Below are 13719 nucleotides of genomic sequence, written 5' to 3'. Positions count from 1 at the left end.
TAATCAGATTATGCTCTCTGTTCATTGTCAACCTTGTTCAAAAATTCAACCAATAGAAAGACAATTTTAATTCTTACCTTTTGAAAAGAATGTCTTATTTCTGATTTAATATTTGGAATTAATGGACTCAACTGTAATGTACTTCATCTCTAAAATTGTATTTTCTTTTTAAAATGTACATTTTTTTGTTAGCTGCCTCAGTTGCAAAGCATCCAAACATCTTGTAAAAAGTCTGGTTAAGAATGAAGAGCCATCCCAAAGTAAAGACTTTGAAATTTAGATTCATTATTATTTGTTAGAGCCTTACCCGAAAGCAGTAAGGTTCTTTTTTGTAACTATACAACCTGACGTACGAGATTTATTTTTATTCTTTGATAAATGGCCGAAAATTTCTATTTTTAGATGTATACAAATAGGACTTTCAATAAGAATTGACTTGTAATAGAAATAAGAAAATGAGGAGATAATTAGTGAAATGCATTTCTATATATTACAGTTAAGAATGGCTGCACTTAACGAAGCGTACAGTGGTGGTATGAAAGGGCAACGAGGCGCCGATTATGCGTGCTATCGTCAAGCAAGAAGAGCTGGACTAACTGGTACCACATTTAGAGCTTTTATTACATCTCGTATTCAAAATTTAGATTCAATCGTAAAATCGTCAGACAGAGATTTGCCTGTAGTCAATATAAAGGTATTACTTTCTATTAAAATATTTTTATTTTTATAATATCACTCCATTTTCTGGCGTAATTATTATTGTTTATGTTTATCCACAGGGAGATGTACTGTTTAACTCTTGGAAAGACATATTTAGTGGAGATGGCGCTTACTTTGCTCAACAACCAAGGATTTACAGTTTTAGTGGGAAAAATATTCTTACAGATTTTTCCTGGTGAGTTTTACAGTAAACCGACTGTCGTGACTTAAACGTAGTGTTTATTTAAAGTTTTTCTTTTAATGGCTATTTTGTTGTTCAAATTAAACAAAAAATAATATTGCTTCTAACAATGCGAATAATATTATGTATATCAAGCGGACTTTTTGGTGTTCAGAATTCTTTTCTGAAAACGTGCTAATGAACTTCCACATGTAATGTCTCCCATGAATAGATGTAATATAACTGTATTGTCTAATCTAGTGATATGTACGGCCAAAATTTTCGCAGAAATTCACTATTTGTTGTAATTTCGTAATGAAACATTCACTAAATGACGAGTAAATTTGATTAGGTTGGATGTAAAACCTACTTTTTAATCTTGAAACATCTTTAATTTTTTTTTTTTTTTTGTCTTAGGCCACAAAAATACATCTGGCACGGATCATTGGCAAATGGTGAACGCGCTGTTGATGAATACTGTGAAGGATGGGAATCTGATTCAGTTGATCGCGTTGGCTTGGCGTCATCGTTAGCTAGTGGCAAATTACTCGGCCAAGAGTTATTATCTTGCTCGCACAGATTTGCTGTCTTATGTATTGAAGTTGCATCATCCTCTAGTGTTCGAAGAAGACGTCGTAGAGAACTGGCCAAGGAATTAACACTAATGGAATATACAGAACTTTTGGATAGTATATTTAATAATGACACTGCTTGACAGATATTGAAAAAAACATGAGAACTAAATATTTAAAAATGTAGTTCTCAAAATAAATATTAATAAAAGCGGGCAATGGTACATTAATTGTCCCATTAAAAAAGGAGCACAACTAAAATTTAAGACTTAAAATTATACCGGATAAACAAGACGAACTATAGAAATATTTCTTGTTTTCTATACTTTTCTTTAATGGAATGAGGGAAAAAATAAGGAAATAATTTTCATTTTCTTAACCAATCAAAAATATTTTTCCCAAGTGTAAACTGCCAACTCTAGTTGCATAATTAGATTTAAAAGTTCGTAAACACCTATGTTTAAGCCTAATTTATGATTCCTAATTTTATTTTTTTTAATATTTAAAATGTAATTTTTATTTTTTTTTAAACCACTTTCTGTCCCGTTGTTTTTATTTTTAATATATCTACATATTGAAATATAGAGTTTTTTCATTTTATTTAAAGCAGTACAAGGCAAAAACTTGCTCCTTTCAGCAAGAAGGCTTTCTCATCATAAAATGTGTTCACCAATTTTTAATTTAAGACATATTCTCATTTTCCTGAAAGTTGAGTTCAATAACTCCTAATAAAATGCACTTTAAGAAAGTAAAAAAAATGCTTCAAATAAAATAGATAATCTTTGTTTAAAAATAATGATTAACTCAAATAAAAGAAAAAAGTTATTGTGGCAAAATTTACTATTGAGTTATATTATTTGAAGTAGACAATATTTTTCATAATTAAATCATCTATTTATTTTAGTTCAGATTATTGTTTTGAATGAATTCATAAATTTAAATGCTTTTAATAAAGTTTTTTTATTTTGTTAGGGATATTTTTATATTTTGAAGAGAAGTAGTTCTTTTTTACTTTATTTTTTATTTTCTGGGTGTATAAAATGAAAATAATGATAAATAAATAAGTAAATAACTAATTGTATAAAGCAAGAAGATATCCTATATTTGAGTGAATGTGAGTGAAGCTGAACTTAATTATACTACAAGTATTGAACACAAAAATCTATATAGTAAATAAATGACGTATTAGATAGTCATAGTTTTTATAAATCACTATAGAACTATAACAAACAAATGAATCAAATATAAATTATATTTCAATAAACGTGACGAGAAATCAATGAAATGTGTGTTTTGATTAAAATAAATAATTCATTTGATGTGCCATAAATTTATTATTTGGTGCGTGAGTTTTAATTATTAAGAGTAATGATAATGTCCAGTAAAATACTTGGATTTATTAAATAAACTGTATTCCCTAAGAAAAAAAAATGGACTACTTTTTTGATGTAGTAAATCCGTTAGTATTTATGTAAAATTTGTTACCAAAATGGTTAAGTGAAAAGAAAAATGTATATAATATAACTTATCTTTATTATCCTAATGAATGATAAGTGTAAATACTAAAACTTTATAACATTATTTTATTTGTTTGACCTGTGAAGTTTTTGTGTTGTAAAACTGATATGAAATAAACAGTTACTGTACTTATAAATATATATATCTATGAATGACAGTGAATTTCAGCAGCTATTTAAACATTTTGATTTTTTTTGTTTTTTATCTATAAGTCCATATTTATCTAGAGAATATGAATTTTAAGTTGTTAAAATGTTCCTTTGTAGTTTACATAACATACACCAAGAGCAGCACTGATTTGTACTCATCTTACAGTGTGCAGGTATGGTATTCAACTGCTCATTAAGAAATATAATTTTAAAAAACTATTTAATTAAGACATGTAAGGTAATAAGGCTTATGGTTTGGCAAACGTACACTGGATTAACTTTAAGTGCTTAATTATGGGAACTTGTAATACAGATATGGGAAAGTAAGTACATTTTTCCATTGGCGGCTAATTATGTCCTGCTGGCAGCTTCTACTTGATTTTTTTTTTTTTTTTAAGAAAACCAGCATCTGAGGTCACTGGCGACCAGAGAAGAGCACTGCCGGCTCCGGACAGAGTTCTCTCGTATAGACATGAATATACATTACCAGTAAGAGGCTCTTATAAGGAAGGAATTCCGCTTCTAATGTTATCATAATTATTTTTATTTATGGAGACAGAATTAGTTTAATGGAATTTCTACGAGAAACTCTGGGTTCGAATCCAGAATGTAGTTTGCTGTTTTTATTAGGCTCATATTGTCCAATAAGGTTTTTTAAGGCAATATTTTGTCTACTTACCTACCGTCTTATACATACCTTATTCTAATATACAGATACTTTCTTTGCGATAAAGTAGAATTTCACTAGATTTAGGATTATTTTAATGGAAATAATCTTTCAACTGACAGATCCTAGTTTTGCCATAAAATGTCATATTAATTTTTAGAAAATTGGGTTTTTGATTGGTGAAACCCTTCAGTCTCTATTATTTGTGACAACCACTATGTCTTGCTCTCATATGATTAATCATTTCGTGATTCTTTCATTCTATTTTCAGTAAAATTTATTTAATAGAAACATTTCCTATTTGTATACGTTTCTGTTGATAACTAAAACTAAAACTAGTAAACTAAAAGATTACTAAAATATTGTTACTATCACTCTTATTTGGAAGAAATTAATCTTTTTCTTCTTAATTAATCCTTGAAGGATGAAAGGTTGACAAAAAAAATCAACTAGAAGAGGAATCAACAGATATTGAAAGAAGGTGTTACCGAAAATGGGGAATTTTATAATGAAGTCTTGCTGCCCTCGCGAGAGAAAGTAAAAATAATAAAAGTATTATAACATTAGAATTTTTCTGAGGAAAACGGAATTACTTTTGAACTGTCGATAAATGGAGGATTGAAGTTCTATAAGATAAAAATTCTATGAGTTGATCTTATAAATATAATTAAAGAAAAAATTCTATAAAATAGAAAATAAGATTGATAATTCTAACTTTCAAAGAGAGTGAATAAAAAGAAGTAATAGTGCCGATAAGTAGTAAAAAGTAGTAAAGTAATAATAGTATCGATTGTGTTAATAAGCATCCTCTAATAATTAATAAGATCTCAAAAAGAAATGAAATGTAGAATCCGTTAGATAGGCATAACTCTTCAGTTATCGATGGCCACACCAGCAAGAACCCTTTTATATACCTAGTAATAGAATTACTACAACAAATGAAACTTCCCAAGATATTAGGGCAAGATGACTGCTGGAAATAGTAGATTCTCTGCACTTCATATTTTCGGTCTTCATGGCCCGCAATGGTGGTCACAATATTGTATGAAGAAGCAACGTCAGTTGATGTCGTGGAAAATGTTTCCAGACTTAATGTAGATTTTAACATAATTCTGACTTAAAAGAAAATTGCGAAAAAAATATTTTAGATTTGTACACGGTTATGGATCTATATGAAAGCCTTTTCATCGTGTTGGTTTCAATCAGACTATGTAGCATCAAATTTGAAATGCTAGCAACTTTTCGTTTTTGGGAATTTTATTGTACACACAGTTCTCCCTCTCATGCGTTCAAGCAAGTAAATACTGGACTATTTTATATATGTATACTGTGTATAGAATTCAGTTTAGTTTAACAAATATTCTATACCAATAAAGTTTTTTGTTAGTATTTTTCAAAAAAAAAAGTGATTTCAAGGAGACCATTGAGCATTGATTGACGGATACTAACTTTAAATTGCACAATAGTTAGAATATAGTCAAGGCTTCAATTTTTTGTTTTATAAGATCCGTATTGGCTGAGTTGTGAAAATGTCAAATTGGAGAGATTTTTGTGAATAATCTATGGGATATTATTAGTATTAAGATTTTTAAAACCACAAAAGAACTGAAACCTGAACTTGAAAATTGTAAACTTGCAATTTATTAGAAATTTTTAGGTTTTAATGAAATAAAATTGCATTTTTATTGAAAATATCATTGATGACTTAAGAAGGTTCTGACATTCATTAGCATGGTCAAACTATGTTAAAGATTGCATTATCTGTTAAGACTGATTAGTTCTTTGTTAACTTCATTTATTCATGTGTTTAAGGAGTGCTCCTGAACCGACTATAGCATCTGGAAGGAAATTAGCTGAAACATTCAATTAAAAAAATCAAAGAATCGCTGTAAATATTTACATTTCACATACTTTTTTTTTTTTTTAATAAAAACGAGTAACATAAACATAATAAATTAAAACACTAACAGTGATGACTTTATAATAACAATTAATTAGGTAAATTGTTTCAATTTGTTAGGTAAGGAGTTTTTTCTTTTTTTTTTTTTATAAATTTAACAGGCTATTTTGGAGCATTTTTTTCTTGTTTGCAATGTTTTTCCCAATAATGAACTATTTTTCACCTTGGCATACTTTACTACACCTTGTACATTTTTTGTAACAAATTCTATTTATAATAAACATTTTATATTCAATAAATAACAGGAATACATTTAAAATAAAAAATTAATGAACTTCTGGAATTAAAAAAAATTAAAATACGCAGATATTAACGTTGTACTAAATTATTTGAAATTAAAGTTTAAAACGATTTCTTACTCTGAACATCAATTTCTATATTATTTATGAGTTCATTTTTGTTTCTGCGATTATTATTATCATTAATACAATAAACTTATGGCACAGCAATCTTTATATTTATAAATAAATAGGCCTACATTCAGTATTACATTAAGCAAATTTATTCATTAAATTTTTTGGGGCTGAGGGAGAACACTTTTTTTCTGCAACTTTTAAAAACAAAATCAATGAATAGTTAGTGTTACTTTTTTGTCAAACAACAATGCCATTGGTTGTTCAGTATTTCAAGTTTCAGCCATACAAAATTTATTATACAATTAGTCTTAAAGTATAAATTATACTTTAAATAGTCACTAACAGTGATTAAACAACAAATAATTGAATCGGAAAAACATTGAAATGAATTTTATGTTTAAAAAAAGAAACAGTAAACATAAATTTGTATTGTGAACATCAAAGGCAATGGCTAAAATTTGGGGCTTAGGGTAGAAAAGAAACTTAGCAAATATTACTTCTACATTTATTAACTACCTTTTACTAGTGTTCTTAATGTTGCAGAAAAAACTCTCGACATTCTCTTGTAAAAAAGCGTTGTCTCAAATTTCGTTCAGTTGCATCAGTGTTGTGCAAAAATGAACAAAAAATAACACTTTTTCACAAGAAAAATAAGTTTCTATTATTTTTTTTAAGTGATTATTTTTACAATTATTATTGATTCCACTTATTAAAATTTAAATCGTTTACTAATAAAATTTGTAATCTGTTTTCATTCGCTCTCGCTTGCAAACTCACACACTCTTTTACAATAACATTTATTTATATGTTTCTTTAAAACAAGAAAAGAGAATAAGAATTTATTGCACTGCTATACATTAATAGTTTTCTTAATTTTTTTGGTTTATAGAAACAGTTATATTTATATATTTAATATTATAATATACAAAATTCTATACACTTTATATATAATTTTTTTTTTTTTTAAGTTTCAAATTTAATTTACACAAAGTGTTGGGGAAGAGAGAAAGACGAATGCACGTAGTTTTGGGACAAAAATTAATAAACGATCATTATAAGTAACAAATTCAGTAATTTTAATTTGGTTTTTATTTATTATTATTCCTTTAAGTTATTATTATATACAAAAATAAATACATTTAATTGAAAAAAGTCCTTTTTTTAATTTTTTCCCAGGACAATAAATTACATTATTTATTTGTTAAAAAGGAATCTTTTTTCCAAAAGGCTTTCTTAAAAATATTATTAAGAAGTATTATGTTCTATTTTATCCATATGTTTTTAAATTCTCACAACCGCAATGTGTTCGATGGTTTATTTTCATCTTTCTCACTTTTAATCTTACACACTCAAGGGGTGGTTTAACACTATTTCATAATTTTTAGCTTTTTAAAAATAGTTATTAAAAATAAACTGAAGTAAAAGAAATTAAATCTTGCTTTACAATAAAAAAATAAAATATAATTATGAACGTTGTATTTTTTGTATCACCCTAAAAATTTGCAGGTATTTAGCACGGAGTTTAAGATATACAGGTATGAATTTAACTGTCGGGACTAATTGTACAATTACAGCGACAGGAGAATTTTACACGATTTCGGCATACAAATACTATCATTACATCAATTCTTTCTTATAAATAATTAATGACGATTACTTTAAGAATTTAACCTAGAATATTATAGATTAGCAATGTTTTACAAATGAAATATGAATGGCTCAAAAATTCTTTTTGAATTTCTGAAAATTTTCGATTCCGTCATTCTGGAATTCTATATCTGGAAAACCATTATTAAAAACAAAAAAAAAAATGTCCAAAGTGTTGCTCGCTTCCAGTTAATTTGTTCAGGAATTACTCTTCTTGATTAGTAAATTCAAAATTTATCATTCATAAATTAAACAAAATTTTCAAGGACACAAAAATAATAATTGATACTAATGATGCTAGACTAATCATCATTATAAAGTATCATTACCTAGTCTAATGATACTATTTATTGCAAGATTTAGTTTGACTCACTGTAGTTGTTTCTATGTCTACAAGCATCGACTCCAAACTCTAGAAGAAATAAAGATCATTTAAGAGAACGACGCTAACCGTCTGATGTGACCCGAACTTGGTAGAGATATTTCTATATCGTCTCGGACTTTGCCTGTTCCATAACAGTCATCACTAGGACGATCTCACACAAAAAGAAAAACCGCACAATATACTCGTCCCCATAATAAAAAAAATGGGAAAGTTCTTCTCTCCACACCGTTTGTCTTGTTTCATAACCTTTCTATTTATATAAAATTACGCAAACATGACTTGAAACAAAAATGTAACAAACCAAATTTAAGGTAACTAATATCTTTTTTCAGAGCAGAGGTACTCCAAAACATGAAACCACTGAATTATCTAATTATTTTAAAATTAATAAACAGCATCGAATTACCGTAAATTGGTACAAAACGTAAACAACGGAACATAATTTAAAATATAGAACACAGAACACAAAATAAAACTTAATAAACTATGAAAGCTAAGAAGTGCGAAGTAGAATGTTTTTTATTTTGAGCAGTACCATAAAAACTAAAAGGACACCACATTGGTACAGCAGTGATTGAAACGGAGTAGATAGGTTCACATCTAAAGTACAATTAGGAAGTCAAATTTAGAATTTTGATGTATCCTATGTGGAATATTTGGAAAAGGAGGAGGAAGTTTTGGAAACGGAAATACATTCGAAAGTCATAAATGCATAAGACAAGAATTAATACAAGAATAATCAAAGCAAGTTACAAAGCACTTTAAAGCATTTCATTATTAAGAAAGTATGACACAACATAGTAAGATAGAAAATACTTAAAAAATTAAATTACTTGGTGAGGTAATATCACAATAGAGTGAACTCAATGCATATTTTTATTATACAATGTCTGAATACCGATTGAATAATAAAATTTACGAAATATACGCACGTAGAAAAAGGCATTTTTCTAAGATTTAGTGCAATATAGTGTGCGTATAGAGTGTTTATTAATGTAATGTAGTGCCCTAAAAAATTCGTTCTAGGTAATTTTATACTGATTAAATTATACATATAGCTCACACTACGTATCTTTCAAGAGTTTAATTGCCAATCTAATAGCTTACGACTAATACAGAAGCACTCACAGAAAGTGGATATGAGTTCAGTATTTCTAAAATGTGATTAGAGTCGATGATACAATTGAATAAAAATGTTGATTTATCATCAAGCTGTAGATTTATCCATCAATAAGATAACTGTAAAATTCGTTGTTCCTGGCAGTTGTACAATAGGAGGTCCGTTCAGTCTTTGATAAATTTTAGCAAGTCAATTCTTATTTTTGCTGATGTCGCCGAACTCTATAGATAAAAGTTGTAAAGGTAAATTTTATAAAGTTCGGTAAGATTGGTTTATAATTATAATTACAGTAATTAGTAAATTTTATAAAAATCTAGTCATCAGTACCAAGATTATCTAAAAATCTCTAATAGCCAAAAATAATTTAACAAATCATGCATATAAATCTCCGTTCGTATTTGTAACTATTCAGAATAATTTCGTTAATGAATATTGATGAAAATAGTGCTTAATCATTTTATAAGTAGTCATTATACTACTGAACTTAACATTTATTTGGCACAGTATATTTGAATTTTGAACTGAGTCTGAGTAGGAACAAAGTAACTTACATACAAGTAATGATAACAATTGGTTTTGTTTTTTTTAAATGATAGTACCACCCCTGAAACATTTAATATTTTCTTGTAATATAGTGTCCTTAACTTATAAAAACCATGGAAGGATTTCACAAAACTTTACATTCTATTTTTGTTTAATTATTTCTTGCATTTCATAAAAATATAACAAACCTAGTAATTATAGAGCTGTTTTACACCCATCATGGCTGACGGTCATACACATTCACTCTTCACAAATAACGCATTAATATAGTCTTTTTTGTTTTCCTCTTTTTCCTCTCTCTCTTTTTTTAAAAAAAATGTTATTATCATAGATATTCTGTTTTTTGTTTGTTTGCAGTTTAATTTAATTTCTTAGACTGTCAAAATACTTTATTCCCTTAAATTAGCCACTAATTTCTCTGTCAGAGAGTCTCATTACTTAATAAATAGTCTATGAATAAATCGTATTCTTTTCTGGTTAATTCTCGTTCATGTTCTCTTCTTCGTCGTTTTTTAGATATTGGTTGTACTGTTGCCACTTCAACACACAATACGGCGAATCTATGCGAACATGCTAATGGTTCTTGGCCTAGTAATTTGCCACTTGCTAACGATGAGGCCAAACCAACGCGATCAACTGAATCAGATTCCCATCCTTCACAGTACTCATCAACAGCGCGTTCACCATTTGCCAATGATCCGTGCCAGATGTATTTCTGTGGCCTGAACATGGCAAAATAAGATACAATTAATTTGGATAAGAATAAATAAGATATACTATAAGTAAACTGAGCGCTGATTTCAAAACGGATTACTACACTATTTCAAAACCAAAACCGTTTGCGTCTTTACTTTCTTGACGTCGCCATTAAGTTATTAAAAGAAAATATTGGGCACTTTACTTTTTAACCGATACCCAGCAATTAAGAATTTAATTATCAAGTCAATATTGATAAATAAAACTCAAAGTTAGTATTTTTGAAAACCACAGTAACTTATCTAACTAATTCTAAAATTTATGGAAATAATAAAATAAAATTTACCTACCATGAAAAATCAGTAAGTATATTTTTCCCACTGAAACTGTATATTCTCGGTTGCTGTGTGAAATAAGCACCATCCCCTTTGAATATGTCCTTCCAGGAATTGAATAACACATCTCCCTGTAAAGAAGCACACAAGAAGTATAAAAACTAAATTACATCTTTTCACATAATATTATTCATCACTTTTAATAATTACCTTAATATTTACAACTGGTAAGTCTTTATCAGTATTACCAATGATTGTATCTAGATTCTGTATTCTAGATGTTAAGAATGCCCGAAACGTTCCTCTCAGACCGGCTCTTCTTGCCTGTCTGTAACATGCATAATCTGCGCCTCGTTGACCTTTCATTCCTCCAGTGTATGCTTCATTTAATGCCGCTAACCTTAACTGAATTTGTATTTAATATTATAATATAAAACAATGTTCACCATATTTACATATTTAAAAAATCCTAGAAGGCATAATGACCATAGCAGTTAAGTGCCTTACAAAAAAAAAAAAAAAAAAAAAAAAAAAAAATCCTTTACTTAGATTTACGTTGAATACTGAATTCAATTTCATATTGCCAAATGATTGCATCTTAAGAACTAATTCCGAAAGTCTTTTTCGGCTTAGAGACAAAATAATAATAACAATAATAATAAATAATAATAATAAAAAGTATTTACATTGTATCTACATCTACACTCATATGCAATGAGTGTTTGAACTAAGAACAACTGTTAATAAAAGTAAAGTAATCGCCTATTTTTTCAGGCGGGGCTTTACGTCCAACTACCAATTAGATAGCGTTGAAGCAGTAAAACAAAAAGCGGCAAGCGTCAAGAAGAAGACTTCTGTTTTGAACGATGGAAAATTGGTATGAGCAGTGTAGAGATCGTAGAGAGGGATATATTGAAGAGGATCATGTATACATTTAAAATTAAAAAATAAAATAAAATATAGCAACAGTCTCGTTATTTAATAGCCGCACCTCCTAATAAGACGAAGCAGCTATTCTGCAATATTTAAACTATTAAAACCAGTGATTTCACCCTGTGTTTTTTTTGCTATTTCTTCTCACGAATTGTAAAATTAAAAAACATATTTCAATAAGTTCTACACAGAATACCTAAGATATCAATCATGTTAAAATATATAATTTTAAGGAAAACCACTTATAACTTCTCAAAACATAAAAATACTTACCATTTTCGGTTGCCATTCCTTTAGCAGCACAAGTACAACAAGAAATAAATTTTCTGGAAATTAAAAACAAAAACAATTGAACTAGCAAAAGAATTAGCAGGTAACAACTTAGCTGTCTGCAACTCTTTCTGGCAGTTAGTTCGGACATTATTTATAATAAAACCTTTAACGGACGTATTAGTGACATGCATGTTTTCATTATGAGTAAAGTTCAATGTAAAAGAATGATTTTTAAATACGTTTTTCAAGATTTGCAACCTTCCAAAACAGAGCCCCCCTAAAAGTTTTAATGATTTTTTTTTAAACAATTTCGTGGAATTAGAACAAGAATTTTTCACTTTAATATGCCCTTTCATTCAAGGCGTTCGAATCTACTCAATAAACTTAAGAGATACATCAATGCTGCGAACTAGTACTATTAGAATGAAATAAAGCGGTATCATCTGAGATATGTACATCATCCTATCCTTTCCGTATGTTTACTATAATTTTGTGAAGTATTATTGAAACAAAAACAAATTGTTTAAAGGAATCTATTTCACAATCTGTTCAATTGGCGAATTATTTTAAAAAGCATACATATTTTGAGATAGCAACAAATAAAAATTATCGTTTCTATTTTATTTGTTCCAATTTTTTTTCCAGCCGCTCTCATATCAACCACAAAACTTGAGTGGCATTTAAATGGCTGACGTTTTGTCTGTTTACGTACGTTTGCCTGAAGTAACTCAATGTTTTATACGCCTATTGTCCGAAAAGCCATGTTACACTATGTAGCTCGACAGCTCTACAAATTGAACATAAGGTCCCACGTCAAATAATGTGAAATTGTCTGTTGTTTTCTACCTATTGGTTTTCATGACTATATTGTCTTCCATATTTTTTTTTTTTTTTGCGGCACTGACAATTTGGTAGTTAAGCGCTAAGCTCTCTTCCCCTTAGGTTGTGTCTGTACATGTTAATTTCTAGGCGCGCCAATATTTGGGGTGACAAATGTAGGTGGTAAGAAATTACTTAACACACTTCATTACAATTACATAGAACCCCGAAAAGTAATTGTATTTCTTAATAATAATAATAATAATAATAATAATAAAAATAATAATAATAATAATAATAATAAAATCCTCAGCGAGAGAAACCAATGAGTTGATTCTCTTCTCTTGCTTATTTATTTATTTATTTATTTATTTTGTATAGATATAGTGTATACACCCGTCAAAATCCAGATTAACCATTAAGCAACCGAAATTTGATTGAATAATTTCAACTGCTTTGATTGCTAATATATTTATTATAAATGTTTATTTAATAAATACTACCTCAGGTCCGTCCATGGGTTCAGCAGGAACATTGTTAACTAAATTAGAAGACTCAAACGGTGGTCCTAAGTTCTCAGTGGGTTCTTCTGGAGGTTCTTCAGTTGTAGTTGATACTAAAGAGCCCAGCTAAATTTAAGACCAAACAGCATGATATTAGCTTATTTGTAATGTTATTGTTGAAGCAAGAAAAAAGTTATTGAAATAAATTCAATTATGGCGGCCATTTTTTATAAGATACGAAAAATAAATTGTAAGTATCGCTAACAAAGACTTGGCCTTATATCAAGAGTTTTGACAAAACATTATTTAAACGTGGAACATTGTTTAGTCATAATTTTAGCTTAATTATTTTTATAATAATAA

At 28.4% G+C, this 13719-nt stretch overlaps 2 protein-coding genes across 19 annotated transcripts in view; one reads left to right on the top strand and one right to left on the bottom strand.

Moving 5' to 3' along the window:
* The window catches only part of LOC141461393 (uncharacterized), a 561940-nt gene extending 556233 nt beyond the window's left edge, over positions 1-5707 (top strand). For all 17 annotated transcript variants that reach the window (XM_074142539.1, XM_074142471.1, XM_074142462.1 and 14 more), the window contains 3 exons: positions 497-694; positions 780-895; positions 1298-5707. In XM_074142539.1, the coding sequence (XP_073998640.1) occupies positions 497-694; positions 780-895; positions 1298-1595 (612 nt within the window). In that variant the 3' untranslated portion in view covers positions 1596-5707. The remainder of the gene's footprint in view (positions 1-496; positions 695-779; positions 896-1297) is intronic.
* Positions 5561-13719, bottom strand: part of LOC141461438 (uncharacterized) — a 603016-nt gene continuing 594857 nt past the window's right edge. The window contains exons 20-24 of one of the 2 annotated variants that reach the window (XR_012462853.1): positions 13357-13482; positions 12035-12087; positions 11039-11233; positions 10844-10959; positions 5561-10519 (exon numbers count right to left, since the gene is read on the bottom strand). Coding sequence is in view for 1 of the 2 variants with exons in the window: in XM_074142577.1 (XP_073998678.1) it covers positions 10219-10519; positions 10844-10959; positions 11039-11233; positions 12035-12052; positions 13357-13482 (756 nt within the window). In the remaining variant the exon portion in view is untranslated. The remainder of the gene's footprint in view (positions 10520-10843; positions 10960-11038; positions 11234-12034; positions 12088-13356; positions 13483-13719) is intronic. The other variant, XM_074142577.1, reaches the window with a different exon arrangement.

Source organism: Rhodnius prolixus, unplaced genomic scaffold (genome assembly GCF_049639745.1).
Source record: "Rhodnius prolixus isolate KJV_2025 unplaced genomic scaffold, Rpr scaffold_1, whole genome shotgun sequence".
NCBI lineage: Eukaryota > Metazoa > Arthropoda > Insecta > Hemiptera > Reduviidae > Rhodnius > Rhodnius prolixus.
Note: the sequence above shows the minus strand (reverse complement) of the source record. Positions and strands in the feature narration are given on the sequence as shown.